The sequence below is a fragment of the Dermacentor albipictus genome, chromosome 10 (assembly GCF_038994185.2).
Source record: "Dermacentor albipictus isolate Rhodes 1998 colony chromosome 10, USDA_Dalb.pri_finalv2, whole genome shotgun sequence".
In the NCBI taxonomy this organism is placed as follows: domain Eukaryota; kingdom Metazoa; phylum Arthropoda; class Arachnida; order Ixodida; family Ixodidae; genus Dermacentor; species Dermacentor albipictus.
This window is the reverse complement of record NC_091830.1, coordinates 68,698,543-68,714,319: the sequence shown is the minus strand read 5'-3', so window position 1 is coordinate 68,714,319 and position 15,777 is coordinate 68,698,543. Positions and strand designations below refer to the sequence as shown.

General features: G+C 48.7%; 1 protein-coding gene across 1 annotated transcript in view; it reads left to right on the top strand.

The window, feature by feature from the left end:
* LOC135899588 (kielin/chordin-like protein) overlaps positions 1-10,487 on the top strand; it is a 38,766-nt gene extending 28,279 nt beyond the window's left edge. The window contains exon 4 of the mRNA XM_065428899.2: positions 9,278-10,487. Within this exon, the coding sequence (XP_065284971.1) occupies positions 9,278-9,588 (311 nt within the window). The 3' untranslated portion in view covers positions 9,589-10,487. The remainder of the gene's footprint in view (positions 1-9,277) is intronic.
* The last annotated feature ends 5,290 nt before the right edge of the window (positions 10,488-15,777 follow it).

Below are 15,777 nucleotides of genomic sequence, written 5' to 3'. Positions count from 1 at the left end.
GCACGCCTTCAAGTTTAGTGCGCAATGAAGAAGGAAAATATAAGACAAAAGTTTGTTTCGTGTATCCTGTTGTGTTTGGCAGGTGTGTCCTTTTGTGTGTTTTCCTTTTGTGCGTCCATGTTGTGTTTGTCAGATGTACTCAGTGCATCGAAAGATGAATCCCGCCAAGTCTTATATTTGTGCCAGACTTCGAAAACCACGCTATTCAATATGACTCATGTAGATTGTTGTTGGGTTGGGCTGAGAGGCGCCGAGAACTAAGTCGCTACTGCAACATTTCTTACAGACCCAATAATATTTCTGTCCGGTTCGCATTTTTACGCCACCAAGTATTGACCTTCGGCGTTATAGATGGGTTTTTGGTCATGACCCAACGCTGCTATAACGCGGGAGGGAACTTGCGACCAAGTACCGTAAATACGCAATGTTGTTAGAAGGAAGTACCCTCTCGACGTTGTTAAATAAAAGTTGTTAAAATTTGCCTGATCTTTTGAGATATCACGCACTTTATTTTAATTCTGCTCACGCCCAAAGCGTCAATGGCCAAAATTCATGGGCGTGGCAGCCACATTTCTGTGGAGAAGGCATGCAAAAAACGTTCGTGTACTTAGATTTAAGTGCGCCTTAAACAATCTCAGGTGGTCGAAAGCAATTGCAACAGTCCACTACGGCACCCCTAATAACCTAAATGAAATTTGTAAGCTTAAATGTCGGGCCGTTAAACTCTATAATTTGATTGAACGGTGGTGTCTCATTTCTAGTTGACTGCATAGATCATGGTCGGTTGCTGACCGGTAAACAGCACAGTCACCAAATAGCCAAATTCTGAAATATATGTGAATATAGTTTACGTAGATTAGCAACATAACGGGCTCGAGTAGTCAACCCTGAGGCACGCCAGACTTGTCGTGTTCAAATATAGAAGTGATGCTTTGAATAAATGCCACTTGACGCCTGTCGCGTAAATATTCCCCAAACCACTCAATGACTGTATTTTTACCTTAATAACGTATTTGTATTCTAAAAGCATTCTATAAATGGAAGCGCTTATGACCAACGTGATCGAAAGCCTTTTCGAAGTCGACAAAGATTGCACCCGTTTTTTTTTTTTTAAGTTCATTCAGGTTGATATCAATCCCTAGCTCGAGAAGCAATGTCTCGCAAGAGTCTCCATGATGAAAACCGCGCATGTTAATGGATAAAATTTAGTTCTTAGCGATGTGTCGCAAAATTTGGTGGGACAGTATACGTTCGAACAGTTTACGAGTGACCGTCGCATTCACATTTGGCCTCGTTGCGGCGCTTATGCGTCAGGAGGCTGCGTACTGCGCGGACGCTCTGCTATCTCGCATCCCCTGATATGCGTTCCCCGCATGGCTCCACGCTGTCTCCCGGCATTCCGGCTTACCCGCACAGCGCATGCCGCGTATTAGCCCCGAGAAAGAGGAATGGCGCCCTCTCGCGAGTGACGTCACGGCCAGGACGCCGCTCGCTCCGGCTCGCTCGGCTGCCGCGCGCGCTCGTTCCCTTCGTGTATGCTTGGGGTAGAGGTGGCTCGAGCCGTATGTATTGAAGAATAAGTCGGCTTCTTTCAGCTGCAATACCTTAACCACAGTTTCTTCTTCAAAAGCGTGTGAGTCGAGAAACTTTGCGACTTGGATATCGCAAGCTAAGTAGCGTTAAAGGGGTCAACAAGTTTTTGCAATGCATATATGCGCCGTGTCTATCGGTAAATTTTGTCTAAAAAAAGAATATCTGCAAATTCAACGCGCGAAGTTGTATATGATGCTTCGCTAAACACTTAACATTCCTTTAGTATTTAGCTATGAGAGGTATTGCATTTTACGTGGAAGAAAAATTTGGTAATTGGCGTCAACATTTTATCCGATATTAGAAAGACACTGCCCAGCGAAGCTGTCATCATGATTCCTATTACTCTGGTCTGTTGTTCTATTCAAATATGGCCATTCATTAATGCGTAAAAAAATAGTTAGGCGCGCATTTCTTATGAAAATGTTTGCTGCTACTTTCATCCCCCTCTGAAACAGGCCTCCAAAAAACGAATTGCTCATGGCTGCTAACACGACGGCGCGTCATGTAGAGTATTTACATAGTTAATTCACAAACACCATAGTAGCAATCCCCTGAGAGCAAAGTTTCGTTGTTTAGATCGAGAGCCACTCAATTGAAAGTGATGAAATGTATCATAGTGGCCCTCAGTAGCCTTTATCGACAATATGGCACACCCCTGATCACGTAACGGTAGCAATCGACTGTCCGTATGGCGAGGCACGCTGTGTTCGCGAAACCCATCAGTTCACCTCAACTTCGAATTAAAACCATAAACCATTTTTTTACAGCGCCAACTGGAATGGCTAAAGTATTCTCGAGCCACTACTACGCAGCTTAGATTGCCTACAAAAGGAAAATTCAAGCACCTTTTGTCTCACCATGTCTCGATCCAGCGTTATTTAATTGTACAAACGGATAACTATTCGCTTCGTCGGTACTCAAAAGAGAACCTTGCAGGCTAATTTAAGTTTGCTCCAATCCAATCGCAAACATTCATAAAGAAAGCACCACAAGCCTTGCATATACTTTCACTTGATTTCTGACCCTCCACAGGGGGAATTTCGATATCTTCAATATGTCGCATACTACTAGCCATTGACGCTTCGACTGCTTTCTGGCTGCAGCTATGCGGTCCAGCAGGCATACTTCACTAAAAAAATTGGGCCGAGCAGCCTGTGTCAGTTTGCCAAACAGATTCGTCATGTATATTCCTCAAGCAACAAGCACCAGTAAATTTCTCAAGTGAGTTTGATTTGATTTGATTTATTAATTTCCATTTACACACACACATGTACAGAGGAGTGGTAAATGGAGGTGGATGAGGGAAAAAAGCCGCACAGACGCGGCTTGAGGTAATCTCACCCTCTTAGGTGCAATATGGCTGCATGGGGTAACACATCAAGCGCCATATAAATTACATTTATATAGTGGCCATAAAACATTGCAGTTATACAATATATGAAAGCACAGTGAAATATTTCCACCATAACAATGCAAAACACACTGCGGCATTGAAATAAATAAATGATATACACTTGGTAACATAGACAAAAAAGAGGAACATAACATGCATTATTAATCATTAACAAACGCGCTCTAAAGAGGTGAGTTGAACGTGTAGCACGGAAAAGGGAATATATATTGGTACATTCCTATTTGTACTCTGTAAATAGCTGTAAGCCTTCAAGCCTTCATTAACTTTACTTCAAATTTCCGCCGTTTAAAAAAAAAATGGCTGTGGCTTAGCTAAGGTTAAGCCCAGGATGCGAAGCATACTAGCCTTTATTTTAGTTGTTGAACCACTGTTTAGCCTGGTGAACTGCTGTTCCTTGGCTATATTTGGTTCGGCTAGACGAAGAAACAACTCATGCGTTACCCTGCTTCGCCTTCAAGAGTGGAACGCGACAGCGTTCCCGTCGACCCGCCAGCGACTACGCGCCCCGCATTGGACGCGGTGAGCGTCGAGCAACGCAGCGTTCGGCGCGGCAACGAAATGTGCGCCTGAGCAAGCGTCGCACGCCTGAGCCTTAGAAACAGCTCGTTTCTAAGGCAACACCGCATTCACTAGAGGCGCTTTTGTACCGCTTTGAAGCATCGTACTCGTGGCTCAGTGGTAGCGTCTCCGTCCCACACTCCGGAGACCCTGGTTCGATTCCCACCCAGCCCGTCTTGCAAGAGTTGAGCCAAAGCCACTTCTCCTCTGTCGTGACGTCACGGTGTCACGTGATTTCATGGTCACCGCCGCGCCTGAGGAGCTGGGTTGAGCCCTCGTAATATGCTTCGCATAAAAATAAACACGTGAAGAACCGCTTAATGTTGACAAGCAGTTAAAGAAGCAAGTAAGGCGTGTAGAATCTAAGCTCCAGTATTAGTTAAGTCACCGTGCTACTGCCGAACGTTTCTGTGAGGAAATGCAAAAATTCGATATTATACCATGAACTACTCGTCGTGAGCAAACCTGTTTTAGCGGAATAAAATCAACGTAACTGCTGTAGAAGTCATATATAGCCAGCTTTGTGACATACTTGTTGCACCACGGCAGGTATTGTATCATAACTGGATTCCTATAGGCTATGCTTTTGCGATTGTCTATCCGCGTATGAAAAACCCGCAATGGGCTGGTCTGCGTCGCTTCGGCTGGCACTGTAGCGTTGCCTTCGAGAGCTGCATTGTTGTCTAAGAAATTAGCTCTTTGAATAAATGTTCGCAAAGGAAGACCCCATAAAAATATATTTGAGACGACCACCATAAGTATACAAGCAGAGAGAACGAGGGCGAACAAACGAAAACACCGCAGAAAGTGCCCGTACAACGCACGAACTGTAGCAGACGACAGGCGCGAGTCATTGCCTTGACGTCACGCGAGCGGCGCTCACAGCGCCGCTCGTGTTCGTTCTCGGGGCTAATAGAGTCGGTGCCGTTGTTTGTAGCTAGCAACGCGATAGGACGAAAGATTGCGCGAGTGTTTCGATGCCAGCACCACCTGACGGCGTGGACACTCGGGTGCAAGAGGGCATGGCACGTCGGGTATGGTACCATACTTCGGGTATGGGCCTCTAGTCATTCCTAGGGTATGGTACCATACTTCGGTTATGGGCCTGTAGTCATTCCTAGGGTATGGTACCATACTTCGGGTATGGGCCTCTGTATGGTACCATACTTCGGGTATGGGCCTGTAGCCATGCTTCGGGTATGGTACCATACTTCGGGTATGGACCCGTAGCCATGCTTCGGGTATGATACCATACTTCGGGTATGGGCCTCTAGCCATGCTTCGGGTATGGTACCATACTTCGGGTATGGATCTCTAACCATGCTTAGTGTATGGTACCATACTTCGGCTATGGACCTCTAGCCATACTTAGGGTGTGGTACCATACTTCGGGTATGGGAATGTAGCCACGCTTCGGGTATGGTACCATACTTCGGGTATGGGCCTTTAGCCATGCTTACACTCTAAGAAAAGTTTACACCCTTTGAGTCGTATCTTGCCACACAACAATAAATCTCATCTGTCTTGTCCACATTTCCTTTCTTTGACGCTGCGAACCCGGTACTTCCCAGTAACGAACGGCATGTGCGTTATCAGCATGACAGCATTGGCGACAAGAAAGTAGCGGGCGCGGCATTTTCAAGAAAGGAAACGCAAGCAAGGCAGATGACGATTGTTGTGCAATACTGCAAATTCAGAAGAACATATTTTACAAAAGCCGACGCTTCTACCATGGCAAAAAAATATGCCTATCAAGGAAAAGACCGCATCTTGAATCTGCCGCTTCACCAAGACAACTTCCTACGTTACATTGACCCAGAAGGCCGAGGAATATGCTAATCAACTTACAACAGCCAACTGGGAACGCTTCTGCGGATCACTTAATGGAACCCTAGGGACGGCAAAAACGTGGAACATCCTCAGAGGAATGATTGACCCGCTCAAAACCAGACGCGAAGGACAAAAGAACTTGGAGAGATTGCTACACTCGTACCCAGGCACAAAAGAAGAACTCCTACAGGCAGTCCATAGAAAATGCTTCGGTAACAACGCCCCGATACCCCCATACCAAGCTGATTACATCGGACACCCAAACCCAGAAATGGATGAACTCTTCACGGTAGCAGAAGTTAAAGCAGCAATCGCCAGTACAAAACGGAACACAGCGGCAGGGGCGGACCAAATATCAAATGCCATGATTAGAAACATGAATGATGAAGCCATAACAGCCCTTACGAACTTTATAAATGATCATTGGGTCAAAGGAACGATACCACAGCAATGGAAACACGCTGTGATAATCATGATTCCAAAACCAGGGAAGAAATTTACTTTAGACAACCTTAGGCCCATCTCTCTTACATCATGTCTAGGAAAGGTGTTCGAAAGATTAGTAAACACTAGACTCCAACGTCATCTTGAAGAAAACAACTTAATGCCTGATACCATGTTTGGCTTCAGACCACATCTGTCAACACAGGACATACTCCTGCTTTTAAAGGAGGAAGTCTTAACGAACGTCCCCAAGGCCGGAGAACACATTGTCATGGCTGTCGACATAAAAGGGGCCTTCGACAACGTAAGTCACAAAGGGATACTGGATGGACTTGGAGAGACCAGCTGCGGTCAAAGGACGTACCAGTACATCCGAAGCTTCCTCAACGAGAGAACAGCAGTTATAAAAGTAGGAAACGATGAATCTGAAGTCATCCATCCTCCCAACAAAGGAACGCCACAGGGTGCGGTGATTTCGCCTACACTCTTCAACATAGCCATGATTGGACTAGCTAAAAAACTCCAAGAAATCCCCGACGTCCACCATTCCCTATACGCGGATGGTATAACGATATGGATAACCAAGGGCAACTTGGGAGAGAAGGAGGAAAAGCTCCAACGGGCAGCCAATATAATAGAGAACTATACGCAACAAAGAGGACTCCAGTGCTCTGCGGAGAAGTCAGAACTCATTCGCCTCACAAAAACAAAAACACAAAGAACTGACCCGGGACTCAAACTCGAGATCAGGCTGGACGGGAAAATTATTCCTGAGAGGTCAATAGTAAGAGTGTTGGGGATGTGGCTGCAATCTAATGCCAGATGTTTCCACACTTTAAACACGATCAGAAAAACAACGCAACAAATTAACCGGATGATAGCCCGTGTGGCTCATAATCGGACAGGAATGGGGGAACAAGACACCCTCAGACTCGTGAAAAGCCTGGTCATCAGCAGACTAATGTACTCCCTTCCATACCATACCATGAACAGGGAGGAAGAAGAAAAGGCTGATACAATAATAAGGATGGCATATAAGACAGCCCTGCGATTGCCACGCAACACTTCAAATGAGAAGCTTCTATCCCTCGGCCTCCACAATACATTTCATGAGCTGGCTGAGGCCCAACTCATAGCGCAGAGGAGTCGATTGGCGCAAACGACAGTCGGCAGAGCTCTTCTTCTAAGAGTGGGCCTTGGAGAATGCATACAAATACACCAAAACGCCAAAGGTCTACCCTGCCGGATTAGAGCTTTGTATGGGGTATCACCAATACCACAAAACATGGATCCGACATTACACGCAGGAAGGAGAAAAGCTCGGGCAGAATACATAGACAAAACAACAAAATACTTGGACACTGCGCGGTTCACGGATGCTTCACCATATCGGGCCAACGCAAAGAACATGGTGGCAGTTGTCGTAAACCGTAAAGGGAAAATCACGGCCTGTGCTTCGGTTTCCCGAGCAACCATTTTAGAAGCGGAAGAGATAGCAATCGCCTTAGCTATACGAGAAGGCATAGAGCGCAATGCTCCACTAACAATAGTCACAGATTCTCAGGCCGCATGTAGAAACTATCAGAGGGGACAGATCAGCGCGAGGGCACGCCGGATACTTACCGAAATTAACAGAGACCTTGACGTCGGGTATACCCAAGCGATAACATGGGCCCCGGGACACGAGGGTGTTACTGGGAACCTCCATGCAGATGAGGTGGCTCGAGGTTTTACTAATTGCCGAGCTGCTCATGGCAACATGGTGGAGGACCCGACACCCATCGATCCAAGTAATAAAGCGGTCTTGCAACACTACAGGGAAATCAGAAGGCTCTACCCAGCCCCGCATAGGAACCTTTCAGCCATGGACTCAGCGACGTTACGCAGGCTCCAAACAGACACATACATAAACCTACATAAATTGCACATATACTACCCAACAGCATACAAGGACATATGCCCGTGGTGTGGGAGCACACCAACGCTCTACCACATCACATGGGAGTGCGCAGCTCACACAGAAGAACAAGAAGATAATAACACGAGAGCGAGGTGGGAGGCATTGCTATCCAGCTCCGCCCTTGGGGATCAGCTCAGGCTCGTCCGCAGGGCAGAAAGGATGGCGAGGGCCAGCGGTGCCTTGGAATAGGGGCCCGACCACACGGCGTTACCCCATTTTAGGGGCAACGAAGTTCTTTCTACGAATAAAGTTTTGTTCTTCTTCTTCCTCGACACTTAGCGACATTGTACCATCGTCTTCGACTGAACGTGACATACACGAACAATTATCTGTACCGCATAGGACTTACCACTAGCCCATACTGTGATAACTGTCGCAACTTAGAGACAATTGAGCACATATTACTAGAATGCCCCGCGTACCGCGACGAGAGACAATTTTTTGAGCACCAAATGGACATGATTTGCCCCGAACCGTTAACGTTACCGAACATCTTAGGTCCAATGCCCGGCCCTTCAAAACAGCGACGGGTTTTGGATTTATTGTTCAAATACCTGACAGAAATTGGTCAAATAGGAAAGCTTTAAAAATTGCATCCTTCCTATACAAAAGCCTAAATTTACCGCCATGTCACCTGTAAAAATTAGTATCAGGTCCACTCGGACATTTCATATTTATTTTTATCCTTTTTTTTCTCCCACTCTTTTCTGGAATCTTTTAATCCCATTCCCCATCCCTATACAGAGTAGCATGCCAGCGGTTATATACGCGCCGGCAAAATTCTCTGTTTTTCTAATAAAGAGCTCTCTCTCTCTCACGATTGTTGTGTGGCAGATATACACCCCAAATGGTGTAAACTTTTTTTAGAGTGTAGGGTATGGTACCATACTTCCGGTATGGGCCTCTAGCCATGCTTAGGGTATGGTACCATACTTCGGGTATGGGCCTGTAGCCATGCTTCTGGTATGGTACCATACTTCGGGTATGGGCCTGTAGCCATGCTTCTGGTATGGTACCATACTTCGGGTATGGACCTCTAGCCATGTTTAGGGTGTGGTACCATACTTCGGGTATGGGGCTGTAGCCATGCTTCTCGTATGGTACCATATTTCGGGTATGGGCCTCTAGCCACCATACTTCGGGCATACCACCGTACTTCGGCTGAGAGCCGTCGTGGCACGCGTTATGGCCGAGCGCTCGACGGTGAGACCGACCCGCGATCGATTCGGGAGTGGGTGTCCGAAGTGGGGGCGAACACAATCGCTCGGTATCCTCGCGCTGTGGGTCGAAACCCTCTCGATTCCTTTGCGTCTTCCATTAGTTATATATAATTCGGCTTGCTGACATCTTTGTTATAAAATGCGCAATAGATGTATTTGTTTGTTCTCACTACTACGTACTGTGTCCTTTGTTCCACCGAACGCTTTTAAGGCGCCCACACTGCTTAAATCGATTCGCTTCGTGTCGCCTTCCCGCAGGCCTGATCCGGGCCACGAGGGACGGTCCGTGCGTGCCCCGGGACCAGTGCGGCGCCGCGGGCGGCCAGTGCAAGCGCAACGAGGAGTTCCGCGACTGCGGCTCGGCCTGTCCCGCCGTGTGCGGCCAGAAGGCGCCGGACGCGTGCACCGCCCAGTGCGTGCCCGGATGCTTCTGCGCGAGGGGGTACATCCGCGACAAGAGCGGCCTCTGCATCCCCACGGCCGCCTGCAGGGGCGGTCAGGGCAGCGGCAGGCCCGGCAGGCAGCGCAACATCGTCAGCAACCAGCACCCGCCCACGCACTTCTTCTGAGCACGTGCTTCTGCACCGAAGCTCTTCTTTTTCTCTTATTGTTTTTTTTTCTCGGAACGAGAGGGACGACGGAAGCGCCCTCTCGCGCGCGCACTGTCCATCGAACTTGGCCGGGACTCTTGACTGGCATAATGTGCTGATTCTATTCCAATTCTTATCCGTTTCTGTGCTTCGTCAGTGGGCCGCGCACCACCTGTGCGTTATCAACAGGGTCGACCTGTCGGGAGCGGCGGATGATAAGAAAGGAATAGAGTCTAGTGAAAGGAATCCTTGCATTACACCTGCTCAGATGTCGACTGCTCGCGATGGACTTTTGACCGAATCAATGAATGCGCATGTTCACAGTAACACCATCAGAAGGGGGATGGAGGCCTTGCGCCGCCCTGTAGCTGCCTAGACAAGAGAGGGCGGTAGAGAGACAGAAAGAAATAGAGGAAAGGCAGGGAGGTTAGCCGGAACGAATTTAGATGGGTTATCCTGCGCAGCATTCAGGTATACCACCCTGGACGCCTCTGAACACTGCCATACACAAAATAATTTCAGGCGCCAAAACTGGTATCGCTCGGCCCGGCTTAGTGATATTGGCATCTAGTGTGTGACGCAATCAGCGCCACTGTTTTGGAGAGAGGGACGTGTGCGAAACGTTTAGCTACATCTGCAGAGGTTAGTCTAGCAACCATGGCCCTGGCGTGCTACTCCATGGGAAAATGCGAGGAGCAGCTCCCAGCATTGATTACTGTAGAAACAGGCCTTGAAGACGAGCATTAATGGACAAGTTCGATGGACAGTGCGTGCAAGCCCTTTGTCGTTTCGGCTGGCTGCACCTGCCATGCAACCGCCACCCTCACTTCTGATAACTGTATTCTTAATAAAAGTCGACGACTAGGCGCTCTCTTCAATGCGTACGTGCGTTTTTCTTTTTTCGATGTGAAACTTAAACTGTAGTCATCAACATTTTGTTCTTCCGCGCCATCGGCGACGGTAATTCTGGAAGTGATGTCAAAAGAAAGGAATCCACTGCACGCATGACTGCGCACCTTACTCCGGGGCGTCTCGTCGATCTTAATGCTGCGCTCCGCACTGCTCTAAAGCTCTGGAAATGGAAGCGGGCCTTCGCCCCAAATTCGGTATTTCTCACCGAGTGCCAAATGTTGATCTTCGTAAGCCACGCCATTGAATTGTAAAATCTTCAGTCTTTGCAAACATGCGCAAGTTCTTGTGAGAAAGAAGAGACCATGTTTTATTGGACCCAACTTCGTCGAAGACTTCCTCAATGAATTTGGTCAAGGTGAGCAGTTGTTCGGCACAACGTCGGGGAGTGATTCAATGTATATTTCCTCCCCGAAGTTGGTCGGAGGTTGAGGGGTCTTTTGTTGATGCGTCATAACGCGAAAGTTTGTTTGCTAACACTTCCAGACTTTGCTGACAATGGCTGCTGGGTGCTGCCGCATTGCTTTGCCGCAATGGCTGCTGGGTGCAGGACGTCGCTCGTACAACGAATAGGCTTGCACATATCGTTTCCGGTAGCGTTAACTCATACGTCAAGCGCTAAGCATCCCGCCTCTGACACGTCCGGCGGAAGATGGCGGCAGCCTCAGACAGTTATTAGGTGCTGTTTTAAACTTTTTTGTTTTCGCTCGTGATGAAGATTCAGTGTAAAATGGGCAGGTCCATAGTAACGCAGCGTACAGTCAAATAATAAAAGTTTCGCGGACCACGCGATCTCAGAAAACGTTCAATTTACGAGCAGCCTGTAACAGTACTCGGTAAAACCGAACATCACAATGTTGTTCACATGTACGGGTAGAGGCTGTAAACGCGAATTCTAAGCTTCGTTGTGAGGCAGCGTAGATCTTTCTTGTGAATACCGCAAGTGCCTTATGGCGGTTGTACTTCGTTGCGTATAACCTCGACAATACTATTACCTAAACTAGAGATACATTATTGCTGTAAATTTAAACACCATGTACAATACTTCGTTTAATTATCAAAATTGTTTGTAGTAAATATGATTTTTATGTGCGCTGTACTGCTGCTACGGGGCGGGATCAGGGACCTCTGTCAGACACTAACTGCCTTTTGTCCCTGCATCATGTTGAGATTTGATGTAGTTGCAAGAATTTAATGCAGGTTAAACTTTTTCGTGCCCTCCTGGTTCACCATGTTTGATTAATAGGTATGTATGTATGTATGTATGTATGTATGTATGTATGTATGTATGTATGTATGTATGTATGTATGTATGTATGTATGTATGTATGTATGTATGTGTGTATGTATGTATGTATGTATGTATGTATGCATGTATGCATGTATGTATGTATGTATGTATGTATGTATGTATGTATGTATGTATGTATGTATGTATGTATGTAAATGGATGTGCCGCTGTCTGCATCGAGCCATTATGCTGACGACAAAGACGATCTGCTCGAGAGGTTCAATAGAAGACTGCGTTCCCTATTCTCGGGTGTGCCGACAGAGTGCGACAGGACGACATCTCGCAATTAAAGCACCCATTATCAGTGAACCGCAACACTGATGTACTCATTGTCTGATGATCAGGACTCCTTTGAGCAGCCCTACATCCAGGCCAGTGAGACATCCCCGCATCGGGACGCCTCCACACCATGCAAGTCGCCTCCTGCAAGATTTGAGCACAGAATTCGGTATCCTGCAAGGACCAGCCCTGTCAACGACCACCTCAGCTCACGGGATGGCGTTGGCAAGCCCGACACAGGTGACGGTTCAAAACCTTCGAATCCCTGCGAGATTTCACGGCGGCGGTCATGAAGACACTGAAGACTGGCAGCACCAGTGTGAGCGCGTAGCCAACTCCAATCACTGGCGTCCCGACCAGAGGCTCTCGAACGTGTACTTCGCCCGCAAAGGGAGCGGACGAATATGGTTCGTGAACCGCGAGGGAAACCTGCCAAACTGGGACGACTTTTGCCGTCGGTTGGTTAAGCACTTCGGAAACGCGAATCGACGGGATACCGCTCGGCGCCTTCTTGAGTCGCGTATCCAAATGCCGAATGAGGGTGTCGCTGTGTTTGCCGAACGCATCGCACGTTTGTTTCTCCGCGCAGGTCCCAGCAGACCTCAGTCAAAGAAGCTGAGTAATCTCATGCGTGGCATCAAGGAACAGCTCTTTGTGGGCCTTGTACGCCACCCACCGACAACAGTGGACGACTTTATCGGGGAGGCCACAGCAGTCGAACGGCCGCTGCAGCAACGTCACGAGCAATGTGACCGGCACGCTGGCGGAGATACAAGAACCATGGTACTGGCGGCCGCCGCCGAAGCTTCACTACGCCAAATGATAAGGCAGGTTGTGTTCGAGGAGATTGCAATTGCAAGGCAAGCAGCGACGCCGAAATAGTTCACAGTCGCCTCCGTTGCTGACGTTGTGCGCCACCCTGACAAGCCTTTGCTCCTCCCGAACCAGGCCCCGAACCATGCTTCGAGCCAAGCCCATACAGTTGTGCCGATGCTGTCGGTCGTCCACTGTCTGCAGTGCCGACGCAACAGTTCCGCCAGCGCCCACCTGTCACAGCCTGGCCCCGACGAGAGCCTTTTCGGCGACCCCATGCAGCAGGTTCGCAGGACCGATATATGGCGCACCGCCGATGACTGACCATTGTGCTACAGATGGCTACCAGGGAAATTGGGCTGCCGCTACGCGCCATGACCTTGATGAAAGCCGTGGCCCTTTGCCGACAGCTTTACAGGACGACAAGTATGTTCCTCTAATGTGCAGTGTAATGGTTGGTTTCGGGCATGAAATAGATGGTAGCTGTCCCATGCCGCCGTCCAACTAATCCACGCTGAGGACGTTGTTGAAGGGAGAGACCTGTTCTCATCGAGAACGAGGAATATGGGATTTATTTACAATATCTACACGAGAACGTTACGTTCATCAGCCTACCATGACTGAAAGAGAAATGCGCACTCAGCAGCCGCGCCACGGCTGCTTATAAACACTCTGTCCTCCCTAGATCCCTAGTTGAGGGAAAATGGCCGTTCAACCGTCGACCAATTCGGAGCATCCAAAGTCATCGTCAGCCTTTGAGGGGGAGGGTTTACACACTCACTTCCGCACAGGTTTCACTAACCACACCGAGGTGAGAGGGTATACTAGCAGACACTGGTCTTGCCCTGAGCAGGCGCCTCTTGATCCCAAAGTTGACCCCGCAGACAGTGGCCGCCGCGTCTGTCCGTTGACTGACCGCTTCTAAGACCTGCGAGACGGCACCGCAAAACACCTTATGCCAGGAGTTCCACCCCTTCAAACAAACCATGACGGTGACGGCGAATACACTAACAATATCTGGTCCGCCGACTGCGGGGATTGTCGTATTGTTGTCTTTATAAAGCGAGTCGCCGCAGTAGACATGGTGGCGCCGATGGGCTGCTTACTCGGCGCATTGTTGTTTTTCCAAAACGAGTCATCGCAGCGGGCTGGGCAGGTTTCATCGGTCGCTTCTCCTCTAGTTCGCCAGACCCCGCAGGCTGTTCGTAACAACGGTCACGGTCGCTATCTCCAACACGTTTTACGTCGCGGTACCGCCGCAGTTCTGCTGACGTGGTGAGAAAGAGATCTCCCAGCTCACGGCGCGGAAACTGAAAGCAGCAACCTCCGGGGCAAGGTGGGGGGGGGAGGTTGCACGTAATGGGATGGCCGAAAAGACACCCAGTATTGTCAAGAGCGCAGCATACCGACGACCTATCAGAGCAGAACGCGGACAAAATTGTGAGAGCCGACCTCCCTTTAATCGTTGATGGACACGAAGTAATGGCCTTAGTTGGCACTGGTGTTGACACTTCTATAATGAGCGAGCTCTTGGCAGATAGAACTAAGAAAGTCTTTTTTTTTTCAATCAATCAGTCAATCTTTATTAGTGGTACAGGTAAATATGCATAAAGAAGTCCCAAGGTCAGAAAACACAGGCGGGACCTCCCGCCTGTGGTAAAACGCGAAGGATGGGCCCTTCCTTTCGACATGCCGGAGGTCAGCTGATGACGCCTACGCGCAAATGTATACGGCAAGACTCGATCGCGATCGAGAATATAGCTTTCGTCGCCACCTTCGTCATATTAGAACAGTTTTGCAAACAGCTCATACTAGGCATAGACTACCTTCCGGAATATGACGCTGTGGTTAACACACGTGACCGAGGGGTCACTTTTTTCCATTATTAAAGACACAACGACCCATGGCGCGGAACCACAGCGCAGATCTTTACGTGTTGCCGACGGCGATGTCCTTATACCGCCCCTAACATGCAGTCTTGTTCCGGCTGTTTGCGATGCCCAGTTCAACGAAGACGGAGTAGCCGAACAAATAAGGTACTCTGCTGCGTCAATATATATTGCCACTGCTCGAGGCACGGTCAGCTTAACAGGGGGACGTACTGACGTGCTGCTGACAGATTTCATCAGCGAACGCCGGCACATCAGAAAAAGGCACCCCGGTAGCATACCTTGACGAAATCGACAATACTCGACACTGTTTTGCTGCTCAGAGAGGAAGCAATGGCTTATACGGCACGACATGTAGCCGTCGTCGACGTTGGTTTAAGCTTAACGCCGAAAGACAGACAAAAGCCTTTTAAACTGCTTGACCAATTTAAGGATTGTTTCTCCTCAACGTCTCGAGTTGGTCAAGCGCCGCTGACTACAAAGCATCTTATAATCACGGAGGAGACCGCAGGACCCATTCGACAAAATCCGTGCCTTGTGGCTCGAGCCACAGGGCACGGATTTTGTCGAATGGATCGATCAGAAAGAACGCGAGGCAGTACAACAGCTGGTCCCGAAAACGCTAGAGGATGATGTAATCCATGCCGTCAAAAAGCCCTTGGGCAGTGCCAGTGGTGCTCGTAAAAAAGAAGGATAGTAGCTTGCGGTTTTGTATTGATTATCGCGAGCTAAACCGTGTTACAAAGAACGACGTCTATCCGCTGTCGCGCATAGATCATCCTCCCGACAGGGTACGGCATGCGCGTTTCTTCTCATCGATGGATCTAAAAAGTGGGTACTGGCAAATCGAAGGGGATGTGCGGGATCGAGAGAAGGCTGCTTTCGTGACTCCAGAGGGTCTGTACGAATTCAAGGTTCTGCCCTTCGGTTTGAGCTCAACCCCGGCGCCGTTTCAGAGACTAACGAATAACGTCCTGTCCGGCCTTA